Source organism: Lagopus muta, chromosome 1 (assembly GCF_023343835.1).
Source record: "Lagopus muta isolate bLagMut1 chromosome 1, bLagMut1 primary, whole genome shotgun sequence".
Classification (NCBI taxonomy): domain Eukaryota; kingdom Metazoa; phylum Chordata; class Aves; order Galliformes; family Phasianidae; genus Lagopus; species Lagopus muta.
Genome location: NC_064433.1, coordinates 120413876 through 120432750, shown reverse-complemented (window position 1 = coordinate 120432750; position 18875 = coordinate 120413876). Strand labels below are relative to the sequence as shown.

General features: G+C 47.0%; 1 protein-coding gene across 2 annotated transcripts in view; it reads left to right on the top strand.

Moving 5' to 3' along the window:
* The first annotated feature begins 2843 nt into the window (after positions 1-2843).
* NHS (NHS actin remodeling regulator) overlaps positions 2844-18875 on the top strand; it is a 247007-nt gene continuing 230975 nt past the window's right edge. For both annotated transcript variants that reach the window (XM_048933182.1, XM_048933172.1), the window contains exon 1: positions 2844-3434. In XM_048933182.1, coding sequence (XP_048789139.1) covers positions 3047-3434 — 388 coding nt within the window. In that variant the 5' untranslated portion in view covers positions 2844-3046. The remainder of the gene's footprint in view (positions 3435-18875) is intronic.

Sequence of the window (18875 nt, the reverse complement as noted above, 5' to 3'; positions counted from 1 at the left end):
CTTGTGATCTATCAGTGGTCCTGCCGCCACCTCCATTAGCATGGAGCTGCCCTGCTGGTGTCACTGTCAAATCACGTCTCAGCAGGGATGTCAGCAGTAAATGCAAACTGGGGGAGGAGCACATCTGTAGCATGGGGGTAAAGGCCGAGAAGCTGCACAGCGGCTGCTGCGCTGCATGACCAATGGGTGCAGGACAGCACAACAGAAGGCTTTTCCTGCAATAAATAACCAAAATGAAACATTTTCACAAGTTCATCTCTGTTCATGACTGATACTCTTACTGACGTGTCTGTCACTGGCGTCTGCAAGTGTGTCTTGAAATCTACTGATGCAGAAGGTTGGCCTGGGCTGATATGTTCACAAAGGAGCACCTTGGAGTACAGTCACAGAATTATAGAATAGTTTGGGTTGAAAGGGATCTCAAAGCCCACCCAGCCCCAAACCCTGCCATGGGCAGGGCTGCCCCCCACCAGCTCAGCTGCCCAGGGCCCCATCCAACCTGGCTTTGAGTGCCTTCAGGGATGGGGCACCACAGCTTCTCTGGGCAGCTGTGCCAGCTCCTCACTGCCCCCTGAGTAAAAAAATTTCCTCCCAACATCTAAACTAAATCTCTCCTCTTTTAGTGTAAAGCCATCCTCCTTGTCCTGTCCCTATCAGACAGTGTAAAAGGTCAGTTACCCTTCCATTTATAAGATCTCTTTTAGTACCAGAAGGCAACAATGAGGTCTCCAAAGAGCTTTCTCTTTTTCAGGCTGAACAATCCCTGACTTCATCTGAGAAGTGCTCCAGCCCTCTGAGCATCTTTGTGGTCCTGCTCTGGACTCTCTCCAGCAGCTCCACATCATTCTTGTGCTGGAGCCTCAGGCCTGGAAGTAGTGCTGCAGGTGGGACCTCACAAGGGCAGAGTAGAGGGGGACAATCCCCTCCCTCTCCCTGCTGGCCACCCCTCTTCTGATGCAGACCAGGATGCAGTTGGCCTTCTGGGCTGCAAGCACATACTGTTAACTGAATTTTAACTTCAGCCAATGGCACTTTGGTGCCCTGCAGTCATGACAGGCGGACAGGCCTGTTGGAGAGGCTCTTCAGAGGGGAGGTAAGTAATGAAAAACTAAAAAAATAATGGCAACAAGTCATAGAGGGCAGGATGGAAATGCTACAGGATCTCCAAAATGAAAATGTACTCAGTACGATGGAGAGTCACAGCATTGGCAGGACCTGTCTTTCATACAAGTGGACCACTGACATTGGCTGTGTTTGACTGTGTGCACCGGCCCAAATCAGTGGCTCATAAGGATGTCTAAGAGAGATGCAGGATGAGTGCCTGACAGTTGCTTCCCTAAATGCCAGGTTTTATCCTTGATGAGGGTTATTATGTTGCTTCCTGCATGTTTCACTCCCAAGTTGTGTTTTCTGAGCCCACTCCAATTTGGGTGGCTGCTGTTCCTTCCATAGCATTAAAACTTAGCCTTCTCATTCCCTGCCCCATTAATGAAACTCACGTGAAATATTAAAACACATTTCAGTGGATAATGAATAACACACATCGACTCTGTTGGGTGGGAAGAGCAGTACAGCTCACACTCCGTTACTGAGGATAAAAATCACCCTACTGCAGAAGAAAGTCTGGCGTAAGGGATACGGTGACTTTAACAGCTCTGATCAGACCTGTGATGGACTTAGGGCACACGAAGCATCTGTGCCAAAAGCTAGCACTGGGTCCAGCCCAGTGGGTCAGCTCTGCAGAAGGAGCTGTAGCTGGCTGCGTGCCCCTGGAGCAGCTCCCTGCACTCACAGAGCCCAGTGTGTGCACCTGTGAACTGGCAGTGGCCACAGGTGTTAGGACAGCCCACATAATCACTCAGAGGCTGGTGACACATTGGAACAGGTTGCCCAAGGAGGTTGTGGATGCCCCATCCCTGAGGCATTCAAGGCCAGGCTGGATGTGGCTCTGGGCAGCCTGGTCTGGTGGTTGGCGACTCTGCACATAGCTGGGGGGTTGAAACTAGATGAACATTGTGGTCCTTTTCAACCCAGGACGTTCTGTGATTCTATGATTCTATCATCATGGCATGCACGTGCCAGCGTGACAAGTGGACAAGCAGGCAAGTATAATCCAATTTTTCCCAACTGTAGAATGTCAGCCTGGAGAAGGGCTGTCCTTCCACAGTAGCTTTTTCTGTGCTGTCTGCAGCTGCATGCTTACCACTAATAATTTAGAAGTCCAGACTTCATGCCAACTCACTCCAAGTACCACAAAGAAGTAAGCTCGGACACTGTGCCAGAAGCAGCACTCCCATCTGACTCCAGCCCACCTTCCCCATTCCTGGAGGCTCTCATGGCCAGGTTGGATGGGGCCTGGGCAGCCTGAGCTGGTGGGCGGTAGCCCTGCCCAAGGCAGGAGTTGGATCTCGATGATCTTTCAGGTTCCTTCCAACCTAAGCCATTCTACGATTCTGTAATACCCAAGACAGCTTCCCAGAGGGCGGCTCCACGCGTGGGACCACGGAGCACCCCGTCCTGTACGGGACTCCCGAGGATCCTCGAGTCCCATCTCCCCGTAGACCCACCCCAAACCCCAGAATTCCAGACCTGCGAGACGCCCCAGGGCACTTCCCGAGCCTCAGGGCCGCGGCGCTGCGGCCGGCTCCCACGGCTGCCCCCGGCTCCGGTTCCCGAGGCGCTGCGGGCCCTCCGGCGCCTCCTGGCGGCGGCCCCGGCCCGCCCCCGCCCCCGCCCCGCCGCCTCGCTCCTCCTCGCGGCCGCGGGATTCCTCTCGCCGGGTTTTCGGGCCGCCCCTTCACACCCGCCGCCGGAGCGGGACGGCGCGGCGTGCGGGCGGGCGAGGGAAGGAGGGAGAGAAGGAGAGAGGGAGGCGGCGCGGATGCTCCCGGGCTCCCCGCGGCGGCAGCGGCGGATGCTCGGCGGCCGGCGGCAGCGCAGGAGCTCGGCGCGTAGCCGGAGCCCGGCGATGGGCGGCCGCGCGTGAGGGCGGCGGGGCAAGGGAGCAGCGATCCCCGCGAGCGAGCCGCGCGCCGAGGGCTCGGCCATGCCGTTCGCCAAGCGGACGGTGGAGCCGCAGCGGCTGTGCCGGCGGCAGCCCGCCGCCTCCGTGCTGGAGGAAAGCCGGGGCGCGGAGCCGCCGCCGCGGGACCCGCCGCCGGAGGAGCCGGGGGCGGCGGGCGAGGGCGCGCAAGCGGCCGGCGGCGAGAGGGAGGCGGCGGTGCTGATGGTGCTGGACCTGTGCGCCGTCAGCAACGTGGCCCTGTCGCGGATCCTCCGGCAGCTCTCCGACGTGGCTCGGCACGCCTGTACCCTCTTCCAAGAGGTCGAGGCTGACATCCAGGGCACCCACCGCCGCGTCCGGGCGCTGCACGGCCGCATCGCCGGCCTCCAGGGGGCCGTGCGCGGCCTCGACCCCAAGCAGGAGGCAGTGCGTGAGTACCGCGGCTCGGGGCGGGCGGGCGCCGGCGGGGAGCGGAGCCCGTGGGAAGGGGCCGGGGGGCGCGGGTCGGGCCGGTGGGTGCCGCCGAGCGCCGCCGCGCCGCCGGCGGGAGGGATGATGTCAGTGGTTTGCGCCTTACATAAGGAGCGGCTGCCCGGCTCTCCGGGCGCATCTTCTGCAGCCGGGGAGGGGGCCGGAGCCGCTCTGCGGGTGCCCGGGAGGAGTCTGAAGGAGCACGGAGCTCCGTCCCCGGGGTTTTCTCTCTTTGCTGCCGGTCCCCTTCCCGGGCACGTTTGCCTTTCCCTTAGACGTGTCTCTGACTTTCCGATAGAGACGTGAAGCTCTGAAGTAGAAATAATCAAAGCACCGCGTCTTTATCCAGTTTTCAGAGCCATATAAAATAAGGAAGTTTGGTTTATGACTTCGTTCTGTTTAAAGAGCAGCCCGACGAGCCGGGGAGGCGGGAAAAGGAGGGGAAGGAAAGGATGAGGGCAATACGCGACTTCTGTTCTGAGCAATAAGTGCTTAAATCCTGCTGCCTCTCCACCCGAGCCATAAAAGCGGTGACAGGCTGCGCAGTCCTATCCGCTGCGTTCTGCTGAACATGGCTCGTGTTTACAGCAGCGGAATGATTCTGTGCTCTCACTGACGCATACGCTTCCCAAGTGCTCCCGAGTGTTTTCTCATAGGTAGGGCTGCGGACTTGAGGTGATGAGTAGCAGGGATCGCTGCTGGTCCTGCACTCATCGTATCTGCCTTAGAAACAGCAATGGCTTCAGTGGGGAATTTGTTTCGGTTTTTGCCTACTGCTGGTCCCCTCACAATCCCGTGGATCTGGTGAGAACAGGGAGATGAATTTACGCTTGGAGAAAGGGAGAGTACGCCTTCCTCTCATCGTTTTCAATGAGTGTGCCATTTAAAAAAAACGTGCATTGCACTGCCTTTTGGGAGTGGTGTGCAATAGAAGTAACTCCTCTAGGATCAGCGGAGCTGTGCCTATTAACACCGTCGAGCCTTAAGCGTTCAGAGGTATCTAAACTGGATCCTTGGCAGCTGGCACGGTGACTTTGCTGGGGAAGGGTTCCATACATCAACTCCAGCTCAGCCTGACGGAGGCTGCCTGTGGTTTCAGGACAGGGGTGCAGTCAGAGCAGAGTGCCGGACTGTGATTGGGAACTGTGGGGAGAGGGAGGGCTAGCGGTGTGCTGAGGGAACGGACTGGGAAATGGAATTCCTCGAGTCGCTTTCTCATTTGAGCTGAGTAACTGTGCCCGTACATTTGTGTGAGAGCTGAGCCGAGCCTTTTTAATCCGCACGGCTTTTTTTCTTTGTGAACTGTGCAAGTGCAGCTTGTTTTCAAATCACGGTGCAAAACCTTGATATTACAGCGCAGTTATGTCATGTGCTTAATTAGAGAGTTTGGCTTTTCCCCTGTGATGATATATGCAGGATCTGCCGCTTCATCATTCTTTTTTAATTTGAGCCCTCCTCTCCTTAGGAGGGAAGAGACTTATGGCCATGACCCCCCCCTCGGCTGCCTGCTGATCCTTCTCTCACCCTGCACACAGCATGCGTGGTGCAGTGCCGCCGGCAGGGCTGCAGATGTCCCCGGGTCTGGTGACTCCGCGCAGCTCTGTCCCGAGCGCTGTTTGCCCTCCAGAGGAGTGCATCCTGCCCGCAGCCCACAGCTACTTGCAGGCACAGCACCCAGCCTTATCCTCTCCGAGCAGCCCTGGGCTGCACGTGCTTTTGACAGGAACGGCTCTGTCCCCATCCAATGGGCATGGTTAGTCTGCTTCTTTGCGTGCTTCTGGATGCTTTTATTCTCAGTCTGGTGCTGGACTGTTTGCATAATGCTACATCTGAACATCTCAGCTGGACCTGGAGCTGAGCTGCACTGTTCTACTCATCTGCCTGTCATCCTCCAAATCCATACCCACCCGCAGCACCTCCTGCTGGCCCATGGACTACTCAGCATTCCCAAGGACCAGATACAAAAGCCCTACGGGAAGCTGCTGTCCTTGCTGTAGTGTATAATGGTAGCGTGCATTCTCCTTTCTGGGCTGACACCTCCTCCATTGTTACTTCCAGCAGGACTGTGCTCATGTTTGTTTTAGACATGCTGTGCCTACATAACCAATTCTTGGCAGTGTTTCACTCAAGTCATGGCACCCAGTTATAAAATCATTAAGGTTGGAAAAGCCCTCTAAGACCATCTAGTCCAATCACCAACCCATCACACTGTGCCCACTGACCACGTCCCTCAGTGCCACATCCACACGTTCCTTGAACACCTCCAAGGACAGTGACTCCACCACCTCCCTGGGCAGCCTGTGCCACTGCCTCATCACTCTTTCATAGTATATATTTTTTCCTAATATCCAACCTTAATCTGCCCTGATGAGATTTATAAGGCCCTTCCCTCTAGTCTAATTACTATTACCTGGGAGAAGAGGCCGACTCCCACCTCACTGCAATCTCCTTTATTCTCATCAAAGCAACAGCAAGCATGGGTGCCCAGGACAACTAGGCTCGCAGTCTGGTCACGTGGTCTGCATGCTACATCTAACACTAACTCAAAACCAGCTGGAGATTTGGGCTTTGCAACATGGAATTAGTTGGCGGTAGGTATGCACCTGCTGTACGTGGGATGGTCATGCTGAACTTGCTGTGCACCAGTAGCCAGGGATGCTGGGCTGCTTGATGTATATGCTGAGGTGCTGTGTGCTAGCATGTGAGCAGAACAGCTGTGTAGCCTAGCCATGCATTTTTTAAATACTGGCTTAAAACGACCAGGCTACTTCGGCACAGTGAGACATTCTTGATGTAACACCAACTGCAGCATGGTGGTTTGAGAATAATGCTACCAGACATGCCCTAGATATGGAGCTATGACATTTGAAGGCTTTTTTTCTCCATGCCTTGTGAGCAAGCTGGGTTCTTCCTCGTGATGAAGAGGTGGCCTGGGTGAGGAAAAGGAATGCTGGGCAGCCCCATCAGGGGAGCTCCTGGAGGCAGAGGTTACACCTTAGCCTGCGCCAGTCTTTGGTAGTTGCAGACATAATACCAAGGGAAGAGATCAGGAAGGTGCTCTCTTGCAAACAGTAGCGTATTTTACACTGGAAGTTTATTGTTACATTCAATTGAGTTCAGGGGCTATTAACAGCAAATTGAAATGAATTGATTACAGCATGCTTCTACTAATGCTTATCAGTATGGCTGTCATTTTCATGAGGCCTTTCCATTCTCAGCTTTGTTGCTATTGAAGTAGTAAAGATTTGCAAGCCTGGATATTCTTTGCTTTAAGAGAGCTGCCTGAACTGCTCTGCTGAGCTGATGTTCAAGGTATTTACCTATGTATTGCTCTCTTGTTTTAGCCACTGTTCAGAAGGTGCATTTGGAAGATCCTGTTAGACACAATAAAGGATGGATTGTGGGCAGTCACGGGCAGGTCATCTTCAGAAACACTGGGTCTCTCTCTCCTGCCTTCCCAGATGCTGCTGGTCCTTTCATCTTTCTTACAAGCCTCTGGACAGCTAGCACCCTGCAAATAGAAGTCGTTTCCCACCCTCTGATTGGAAGAGAAACTAGAGGGAGAAATGTTTTCCTGCTCAGCTCATGAACAAACTACTTTGCCCTTCTGCCAGTCTAAATACTTTGTTACTTTTCATCGTGTTCAGCTCCAGGCTCTGCTTCTAAAGCAGAACCATGTGGGAGTGACATGATTGTTGTCAATCTTGCTGTTGCTTGGAGTTTTCTTATTAACAGCAAGAGAAATGAGCTGTGTGATATCAGTTTCATAATCTCGGTGGCACAAGAATGCAGGAGAAGTGCTGGATTTCAGTGTAGACATGGGGCTGAGTGCCTCTTTTTGTATTTAGAACGATAATTTCTCAGTCCAGGGGACTACAGATCTGGTGGTCTAAGTGGAATATCTTACTTTACAGAAACTGATGGTGTTAGCCCTCTCATTTTTTGAATAATCAGTGTGACCGGAGAGCAGGTTCTTAAAGCCCTAGTTAACAAGATCCTGTTTGCACCCTTGGCATCCTTGAGAATTCCATGCATTCCTGGCTTTCTTTCTGTAAGCATCAATGTGTTACCAGAAGCAAATATTTCTAAAAGCAGTGGCCTTTCCAGCAGTTGTCTCATAAAGAACTTCATGGCATCACTTTTCTGTTCCCAATTTTCCTACATGCTTGCATTTATTGATACAGCTGCTTAGGAACATGGGCATCCCATATATTACTCTCGTCATCAGAACCTTTTTCCTCCTTATGGATGTGACGGTATTGAGATAAAACAGACAACTGTGAACTGCTCCTTTATTATTTTAGATTGTGCATTAATTTATTCTGTTTCATTGAAACTGGTTACTGGAAACATCCTGTATAGTTTCACTTTTTCTTTTGATCTGTTTCATTGGGCTTTCTAGATGGTTGTTTTCTTGGTGGTGGTGGTTTGGTTTTTCATTTCTTTATTTATACATGGTTATAATGCACTGCTGTTTGGGTTTTGAACACTGCAGGGAAATATTTAATCAATTGTTAGGTTTTCCTGCATCTTCTGCTGCAGTTCTACCATTTTCACAAAACATACACTGGATGCAAAGCTCAGCAGCTCCTCTCCTCCTTGGCTTACAGCACTGAAACCTCAGTTGCTGCTGAACCCAGAACCCTGCCCCCCCCCCCGTGCTTCTGTTTCAGAACCCGGTTACATAGTGAGGCCATCCTAAAGTAATTGCACGTGATTGTGCTTGCAGAGATCTTCTGAAGGTATGTAAGACTTGAAGAGAAGGTGCCCTGTTGAGAGAAAAAGCAATCACATGCAAGTTGTGTAGGTAAATGCTGTGCTTTATCCCAGCTTCACACAATCCTGGGGAATCTTTAGTGCAGTTTCCACTGCATAGATTTCCTGTTGTGTGGAGGCACAACTGTAGACCCCACAGATTAGATACATTTGCACTGAGAGGTCTCTAATACTGCTGGCAACAAATGAGAACCTATTTCTACCATCCCTTAACTCTGCATTATAGGGTTATATGCATATTTATGCATTATAGTGCTTAAGTATTTCTGGGTGTAAGGGTGGTTACACTTAAAAATAGACACTAATGTAGTTTGGGAACATGAGGTGCAAGAATGTATTCACAGCTCTCTTTGTATATTGAAATCATATTAATTGGTAAATCCTCATAGGGTGCATAACAAAACCTTCCAAAAAAAAAAAAAAAAAAAAAGAGTTGTATGTTAGATGCAGTGATCAATCATCTTCAGCGTTGTGTCTGAGTTGAATAACACAGCCTCTTCATCTGTCCTGTTGGAAGTGGAGGAAGGCTTCTTTTTTTTTGTGTCAGGTGTGGCTTTTTTGGTTTTGTTACTTATTTGTGCTTGTTGTTACTTATTCATTGTTTTATATAATTCCCTGGTGTACTTAAATGTACTTTTCCCATTAATGCAAATAAAACAAGTTGTGGGTGTGTGAAAATTGGAAAATTTCCTCAGTGCTTGGCTTCTTCTCAGTGCAGAGGGCTGATGTCAAGTTAGCCCAGCCTGCAGGAGCAGGAGGCCAAGCCATTAGTTTTTCTGTTTACCTTTTGCTACTGTTGGAACAACAAAGCAACATTGGAAGAAAAACCCACTCATTTAAGAATCCCATTTGCACCTTGCCCATTACATTAGAAAGAGTGCCACCATCTAGGGAGATTCCTTATCTTTGTTTGCAGAGTAGTGATAGAAGGCCTTTTACATGAGAGCACAACCCTAAGGAGCCTGAGGTCAAGAGATTTTTTTTTTCACCCATTTAGTTTGTGATAGTATAGTTGTGATAGAATGTAAGGGGAAGAAGTTTGTTGGGTTGCTTTGGCAGGGTGTTTTCAAAGTGCTGGTTGGCGCCTTCAGTCAAGTTGATTTGTGTAGAGCAGACTCTGGCCTTTTTGCAGATAAAGCAAAGGATAAAATCTTTTGTCCTATTTAGATCAGCACAAAGCTCTGAGAACTCGGTGCTCAGGGAGACTTAACTAACTAACTTCACCTGCATAACCTTGTAACAGCTGAATAGCAAGCAGATGTGGTTTTCCTCTGAAACCATTAAACAGATGTAAATCTTTAGGAATTTTTGCTGAATTTCATTACTTGGTCTTCCACTGGTGTAGTACTACCTGTTCTGTAGTTATTTTTCATCCCATAAACAATACTTACATTGATTAACAGGTTTGAAATGATTGCTTAGTTAGAGAGCCTTCTAGACTAAGATCTGATGTCCAAATACTCCCAAAGCTGGACTCCCATCTCACTGCAGCTATATAGCTGTGCAGTATCGTAGCCATTAGCTGGACTTTTTGTCTGGCTCACGCTCAGTAGCCAAACAAGGAGCTCCAGTGAGTTTATTAGAAATTCAGGTAGAAATAACACAACTCCTTTAAGACCAATTAGATCTCCTTTACCCAGGAGTAAGACTGCAGAGAAAATGAAATCAGGTAAGAGACTTACACTGATCTGATGACTGAATATCATGCAACTCTCTTAAAACTCTGTGCTTCTGTTGAAGATCTTTTGTAATTCAATGTGTATGTATGGAGATGTGAGATAAGTATTTGGTGAAAAAAATGGTGTCATTCCTACTTCTGGTCAGTTCCCCTGCTGATACCTGAGAGATCTGGAGATTAAGAAATAAGTGGATCCTTATAGCTTCCTGAGGACATGAGAAGGTCAGTCACCTGTTTATCCACGTACATAAAAGATAGTAGTTTCCCTTTATGAAAGATGAGGGGCCTGGAGTGTTTCCAAAAAGCTACCACATAATTCTCAAATGTCCTTGGAATGAGGGGAGGATTTGTGGTGAGGAAATACAAATAACCAGGCATAACAGTACCAACCCAACTTCTCTTCTGGTTCTGCACAAGCAGGTTTTGTTGACGTTTCTTCAATGGGTTTGCTTGTTCTCTGGCTTAAATGTCAAGGATCAGATTATGGCAGGTCTGGCACAGATGTGAAAAGGTTGGGAGAAAACATGGCACAGTCCAGCCATAGCCTCTTCTTACCCTGTTAAGAATGGCTGCTGAAAGGCAGACTGGCTCTTCCTCTCTCCAAACTGGGTAGTGAAGCAGACCTGGCTGTTTGAAAAGCCCCTAATCTGACACATTTCCTTCACACATACCTAGATGTATTGTACCCAAATCAGAGGCCCACAGGGAACTCATAAAAGCAGTGTTACGACGTCCAAAGTAGAAAAAAATATGACCAGCTCATGAGAATAATGCACACTTGCGTTTTGAAAGTATTGCTGCGCAGCTGTGTGGTCTTCTGAGTCAGAGAACTGGGATTTTCAAAAGCTGTTCTTTCCAATCGCTTGGCATCTCCACGTAATCAGAGTCTGACATCAGACTCTCCACTGGAACTGCTTGAGCTATTAGGATGTGAAGAGCAGAAGCCTTCTGTGTTACTGAGTGTGCGTGTGGGGGGAGTTTTTTCACTTCCTTTGATGTATTAGCATCAAGAGAGGGAGTCTTAGCTTCATTCCTAATTGCTTCTCGTCTTTGAATTTATATACCAATATGTAACTAACTGCAAAGGGAGATAGCAGAATTTATAAAAAGTTCAAAAAGGCAGGGCTTAGAGCATGATTAAAATAAAAGATAGCATACAGTGTGTGCTGTTTTTAGCTGAAGTATCTCCCCAGAATACTTTCCATTTACATTTTCATTATATCTAACCACTTCTAATGTGCTGCTCAGTTTAACAGGCATGTTTTTAGGGTAGATTTTATAGTAGATATATACCCACTGTGTTCTGAACTTGAGACTTTAAATTGCAGTATCTGTTTTGGACAATCTTTTCATATACCTTCTTGGCTGAAGGCAGGAAGAAAGCAGTAGTGATGGAACCTAATTAAGCCTGTGGCTTAATTACATCAGGACTTCTATGCTTGAAATGCTGCTAGATTCAACGGGAGCTGTGTGGCTCTGCCATGTGAAGTCCCAGCAGAGAATGGCTTTTTTTTCTTTTTTTTTAATAGGATCACTGTAATTCTTACAAAGCCGCTATGGTTTTCACTTTCTTTACAGCTGGACTTTGAACTACAGCCACTCAGGCTGAGTCCCTGAGAAAGTTTGGAGGAGCTTTATTGCTTGAGTGTACACGTGATTAAGGAGAATGAGCATAGAGTGGTGTATTTGTGCTATAAATATGTATAGCTTGCTCTGGCCTCTACAGCTTTTCCTCTGCCTTCTCTGACTTTTTTTTTTTTTTTTTTTTTGCTAGCTTGCTGGTGTTTGAAAAGGCCCTTAAGTGGGTCTGGAGGGAGGGCATGTTGAAGGGAAAAGGCAGTGATCCTTCAGAGCCACGTGTAATTTTCTGTGGCTGCAGAATCAGGGCATTTTGAGGCATGAATTATGTGGGGTACGCTGAAAAATACCTCACTTTGCACAGGCTTTGGATTGCTATGATAAGGTGTGATTTAAGTGAAATGAGAGATTAATTAGAGATGATTAAATACTTATGCAAATCAGAGTGGGTCCCAAGAAAGGATACTCCCCAGCTCATCTCCCCTTACCCTCCTAAGATTTGTTTGCTGACTTGCAGGAAGTTCTTGGCATGGCCCTTTCTTTGCTGAAGAGACCTTTGGTGAAGTGTTGTGTGAGGGAGGATAGTCAAGAGAGGTATAGTGATTCCTCAAAAACAGATAAGTATCTCAAGGATTGACCATTGGCTTTCATGTGACCATATCTTACCCTGGAAGCTACTTAGCTCAGCATGGCTCAAGTTTTGAATGCAGGCATCTTCTTTCTTTCTTTATTTATTTTTTCCCTCCTCCACATTCTCCTGGCTTTCCTTTAGCCCAACAGTTTTAACATCATTTTATGGGCTCCTGTCCCAGCATGCTTAAGATAGCTTGTTTTCTCTCCTGGGTTCACTCTTTCCCCTAGGTCAAGTATTGCTGCAGCAATCTGAAGTCTTGGTCAGCACGGCAGATTGCCTGAAGTCTTGCACACAGTTAGCACACCAAAGCTAAACTTTCCCTATGGGATGGATTATTCTGACAATACCATTTTTAACCTGGTTTCCTATTGAAACAATAGCACACTCTGCATGTATAGCAGGGGAGTGGGTAGGCATACCTATATATCTCACACCAACCACTTTAGAAACTTTATATCTGTTATTCAACTACAATCTCAACTGCATTGCCACAGGGTAGGAATCATAAAAGATGCTGACAGGTAAGGGAAAGAACAGGCTATTACTGCTGCATTTGAAGAAAGGGCTTGTTCTTTATTAGACACTAGAAACTCCACTGGGGAAAGAATCCCATATAAATGCTCCAAACCAATAAAAAAAAAAGCGCTCCAGTTGGAGCTCACATTTTCTTCAATGTGAAAGTCAGTCCTTTGCATGACATAAAAGCTGGAGAAAACCAGGCTTCATTAGTTCCGCTGCTTGCAGAACTGCATGTTCGTGTTTCTTGTTCCCCTCTAGAATTACTGATGATGTCTTTGCAATTTTAGGGTTTTTTTTTTTTTTTTTTAAACTTATGCCTTGAATGACTTTCCTTTTAGGACATCCTATACCTTGTTCCTTTTTTTGTGAGGGATGCACCTATGCCTTTACCTCTGTCTTATCACTGAAGGCAACCTCCTCTCATCGTAAGAATGAACAGTATTAATTTTTATAGCTGTGGTTTATTCTCCATTGATTATCTTTAATGTGGTACTGTCTTGTTCAGTTAATAAACTACTGATAACCTGCTAAGTTTTAATTAACCTCCCTTCCCCCAAACATAACCTGCTTTTAATAGACGTTATAAATGCATTCATTATGGCTGGCTCATTAAAATCACTATTCTAAGTTCCTTTACTTTGAAATTGCACTCTAGCTGAAGTATATTCTATGGCAATCATCTTGTAATTGCTCTCCTAGTAGCCTGAAGTATGTACCATAGTTCCTGATTTCAGCAATATTTTTTGGCCTCTGTTATGACTACCACAGCCTTGAATCCACTTCAGCGCTGAGATAAGCTGTGTTCTAGATAGCATCCTCTTAATGAAGAACTCATAGGTACCCATCATAGAACCCACTGAAGATATGCTGTTAGCTCTCTGTCACTGTTAGGATGTGGCTGCCCAGCTGTTGTGAATCAGCACGTGGAGCCTGTGAGCCATCCCTCTTTAAGCACAAGTGGCCAGAGCAACAGTGACTGGGATGCAGATGTCTCCAGTTTCACTCTTGCTCACTGTTGGGCCAGCTGACATGCTGAGGGCAGGGCTGTGGGCTGCATGCGTGGGACTGCCTAAGCACCAGTGCAGATCATATGACATATCATAGAATCATAGAATATCCCAAGTTGGAAAGGTCCACAAGGATCACAGGGTCCAACCCCTGGCTCTGCACAGCATCACCTGAAATCAAACCTGATGTCTGAGAGTGTGGTCCAAATGCTCCCTGAACTCCGACAGCTCACATCCATGCCCACTGACATGGGGAGCCTCTTCTCTGAGCTGAATAAACTAAGGGACCTCAACTGCTCCTTATTCATCTTCACTTTTAGACCCTTTAGTCCCATTACCATCTTTGTAGCCCTGAATACAGCCCTAACACACCTGCTGTCTGCCAGCAGCGCCACCATCCCCATACAGCAGATCGGTAGGACGGTGATAAGATAGCTGTACTCTATGAACTGGTGTGCAGTTGCATTGCACCAGGCGCTTGTTGTGCTGGATGTTCCGTGCTGTGGTGCTCTAGGCCTGATCTGTTCGGAGGAAGCCTGCTTCAGTACCTGGGAGGCAAGCCAGGATTGCAGCCCTGACTGGGGGTCGGCTGTGGAGAGGAGAGAGGCCAAAGCTGACAGGCCTGGCTAAGAGGAGAGTGGGGTGGGCTAGGCATAGCAGGCTCTCACTCGAGATGTGAAACTTCATCAGGAAGCTGCTCTTCATAGCGTAGGTAGTGGAGTGCTGGCACAGGCTGCCCACAGAGGTTGTGCAGTCTCCTCCTTGGAGATCTCTGACAGCCTTCTGGACGTGAATCTGGCAGCCCGCTCTGGGTGTCCCTGCTGGACCCAGGCTACGTACCCAGCTTACACTATAGGCATTTTAAGGACCTCTGTCAATACATGCAAAATTCACTGGGTAATTCTCTATCAGGTCCAACAATAAAATCATCTGCCTGCAATATAGAGTAGAAATAACCTCTGTTTGAAGAGCGTTGGGTCTGCAAGTGAATGAATGGGTTACAACTATCTTCCATAGCTATAATGTGGCTATTCATTTATGAAATTGTCCAAGTGGAACTTAACAGAAATTATTAATGTAGATTAGAAGTATTTTTCATTTATCTGCTTGTTCCTAAGTGCTGTGCTGAACAACCCAGCAGAATGGAAATTTGTTAAAGGAAATGAGAGGTAAATGCAAAATATTGCAGTTCAGGGTGATTTTTTTTTCTTCTCTTTCTGGATTGGACTTCCTGATTGGCTGACTATCTGACTTGATAAACAACAGTTTGGACTGCAAGACTAAAGGATTCTGCTGCCATAAAAAAGATGAGTGTGCCCACCTTCATGCAGACCGTTCTTAACAGTAGTTGGAATAGAAGAGATTTGGACAGTATCTCCTTCCTCAAAATTCTGTGTGCCACTGGAAGAAAAACATTTTTTTAATGTATCTATGTACACAGAGGTGAAAAAGAAATAAATTTCAGTGAAGATGCTGGGCCAGAAAACATTGGTCATTGAGCCTAGAAAAGCTTAATAGAGGTGAGAAGAAATTCTGCAGCTATATCAGGTGCAATATGCTGAAAACAGAGGGAGATTCCATTAACACAGTTCCTATGGCAAAGTTAGCAGTTGAAGGTAATGGATGTGTCTTGTTCTTTCTCCCTTTAACTTTGTGTCTTCATCCAAAGGGACCCTGTGGTAGAGTTCACTTTCTCCTCCTCCCCTCCCTCTCCCACTGGAAGTTTAGTCTTGCCTTGAGGAATTGTGGTGATACTCATAGAAACTCTTCTATTGGATGTAGGGGGTGATCATACCCCAGAAGTGGGGTACATTTTGCTTGAGTCTGTGAGAATTATATTGTTTTATTGTCCGTATTATTCTGACTTGGAGGAGTAAAGGAGTGGCTTTGCTTTTGAATTGCCTCTGCTATATTACAGGGAGGGCTGAAAAATAAAAATATAGAAAACCTTAACCTAGTTCATGAAATTAATCCTTCCAAGAGAACAGATGTGAAAGTGAAAGGTAAAGTGATGCGAGCCTACAATGTACTTTGCAGATTCACTGAAGGAGTGTTTTATACTCATATTTATTGTTGCACAGAAATCTCTCCAATGTTTCTTTTTCCTTTTTGAAAAAGTTCAACTTTAGGCTTGTTAAATAAGTCTCAGTAGAAGTTGGCACATGCTCACCTTGTTTGCTGCAGCTTCTTGATTCTAGTGGCATGAGCCAGATGGACAGAGCCCTAGAGCTGAATTCTGAATTAAATGCTCTAGCATGGGAGACTGGAGCTGGCTGAGTCAAACTTTGGCCAACACTTCAGTACTTCTTAGTCCAAGATGCATCTGCTGTGTCAAAGTGCTTACTGTTTTTTTTTCTTTCAGACCGTAGAACTTGGTATATAATTTAACATTCTCACAGCCAAGAATATAAGGTGGTGGTGTGGCCCTCTCTGGTGCATCTCAGCCTCCAAGGGGCTGTGTCAGTGTGGTAGTGTGGGAGGGGAACAGTTGTGTGGACCCCAGAAGAGCCACCCTGGGAGGGTGTTCAGGCCAGCATCTCTTTTTTCACTGCCAGGGAAGTTTTCCATCATGGAGCAGTGATGAATTCCTGTGTGTGCCTCATGTGGCATGATTACCTCTGCTAGAGCAGGTTCCGTAGGCCTGGGTGAAGCTGAAACTTGCTCACAGGCAGCAATGCTTCAACAGGACAGAGCTTCTGAAACATTTTCAATACCACTGCATCCCTCGGAATAAGCCTGCTGCCCCACAGAAAGGCTGACCTCCTGACATTTCAGAAAACCACGCTGAAATGACAACATTTTTTTCTACTAATGGCCTCTGTGCCTACTGCTTAATTTATGTGAACACACAGCAGGTGGCTTTTGGGTGGGCTACTGGCTATCTGTAAGTGGCTGGGAGATGTCAGGAGGAGACCCAGCTCCAACGTGGTGCTCAGTCCCTCCCCTGTTGGATTCAGCTGTGCAGGAGCTGAGCAGGAGGGCCCAGCAGCTAAGACACTGGTGCTGAGAAGACCTGGATTCATCTCCTGGTGACCCATATAAGCTTGGGTGAAGGTTATTAGTGGGATTCAGATCACAAAGCTTTAACAATGTAAACTTGAGGCAATCCATCCCATTGTAAAGTGGGTCTTACTCCTGAACAGAGAAAGTTTCTGGATTGTATGCTTGGAAGAGTCTTTTAACTTCTGTTAAAGGGAGTGGAGTAAGTAATGCTGTCAGTTCTGCAGGCCTCTGTTGCTTGGTTCTGTGGCCTTCTCGGAGGTAATATCACACAAGCAGTGAGGATGGGATGGGTTTTTCTGTCTGGTGATGGATAATGTGCAGGTACCCCAGGCACACAGACCTGCTTTGTAATGATAAACAATTTGCAGGGCTGAAAATTTCCCACATCAAGAGTGTTTTGGTCCTTAGTGGACAAATACTTCCAGTTTCTGGTGCTGTTCCACCTAATGAAGGTACTATTTCTAAGTGGGATATTCCATTCCTCCCTCGTAAGCAGGATTTCTTGTTGCTGAGAGCCACATGTTTTGCCCCTTGAGTACCAACCCAAAGTTTGCACTTACCAACCTTTCTTTTGAGTCCTGGATTGTAGAGGAGAGTGAGCTTTTCTGTGTTACAGACAACACGTCCTGGTTAATTACAGTCATGTAAGGATGAGGTTGTACCATGGGACTTGGTTTAATTAAAAAAAAAAAATGGTGCTGGGAAGTTTAATAAATGTCTGATGTATTCTGTCTGGATGCCGAGTGCTAATGCTGTAGTTCTCTTCAGGTGCACTCAACTTCACTCAGAAAGAGCCAGCTGAGCTTGACATCTGCACTAATGAAAGGGGAGGATAGCTTTTCATTATCTGTCCAACCGGGCTGGTGCCTGGCATTGCACTTTTCACAGCTTGGGCTTTGGAAAAGGGGTTGTGTGGGTAGTGGTGTTGGAGGAAAACTTGCATTGCAGAGTCTAAGGCTTTTTCTGTATAGTGGAAAAATCATGATCGTGCATGTGAAGTGTGGACTTAGAGCAACTTTGTGTGGGTGGTCTTATTTTGATTCTTCTCCCTCCAGCCCCTTTCCCTTCCCACTCACTTATACTGAAGTCTGTCATCTATTTGTCTTGAGCTTTACTAGCAATCACAGATAATATACAACAAAAACAATAATAAAGTGTCTGTGTATGCAGTTGTTCTGAACTGTAGAAGCCACAAGATCTCCTAGACATGCTTTTTGTTAATACTAGCTCGTGAGAGACCTAGCGCTCCATGCTGCCCCTCTGTTAGCAGCATGTTTAAATGTGATTAATGTGAAAGTTGCAAGGATTGCAGATAGCTTTTGCTAGTCTACAACAGAGCCTGTCACTGTTAATCTTTCACAGTATTAAAAGCTTAATATAGCAAATCTAATGTTATGGAAAGCTGTAGCTTTGCTTTGTTACTGTCACCTTACTGTATTATTAAGCTAATGTTCCCTTTTCCTCCATAGCTCATAAGCACAGTAGAGGCAGTATAGGTACCATTAACCTGTAAAAGAGTATTTAAATGATCATATATATATGAAGTCTCTCAGGAAAGAGGTGCTACAGCATAAAAGGATTCAGGGGAACATTAAATTTGGTTGGGATTCCTGAGCAGTGCTGGCCAGGGCAGGCTCGCCCTTCCCCAAAACCCTTGGAGACAGGAGTAGTCATAAGTGATGCCTTGCTGTAGTAGTTCTTTGTTGTGACCACTCTGAGAATAGAATTTATTTAGTCTTGCCCAGCCATGAAAGGAGCCCTACCTCATCAGTAATGCCGATGGTACTTAATCATAACTGCTGTGTGTTTAACAGAAGTCGCAGGCAGCATTAGCGGTGCTGTGGCAGAAGCTGGGACTGCCTGCTGGAGCAGGTTGATGCTACGGGAAACAAACAGAGAAGGGCCCAGGGAAGCAAAACTGCATTCTCTGTGTGTAACTGCTTATGTTGGAAAGGATCAAAGAAACCATAATGAGGCAGTATCTTTTTTCTTTTCTTTTTTTTTAAAGAACATTTTAGAAGAATGATTCAGTTAAATAGTCATTTACTCAAGATCTGCAGGTGGCTTGTAAAGTGTAATTAGATCCCCCTTACCTTTTAAACCCAGATCTACAGCTTTGTTCATTTTGGTTGGGATGTGTCCGTGTGGTGTTTGTGAAGATTCCCACTCTTAAATTTACAGTGGGAGATTGGTGGAGGGGAAGGC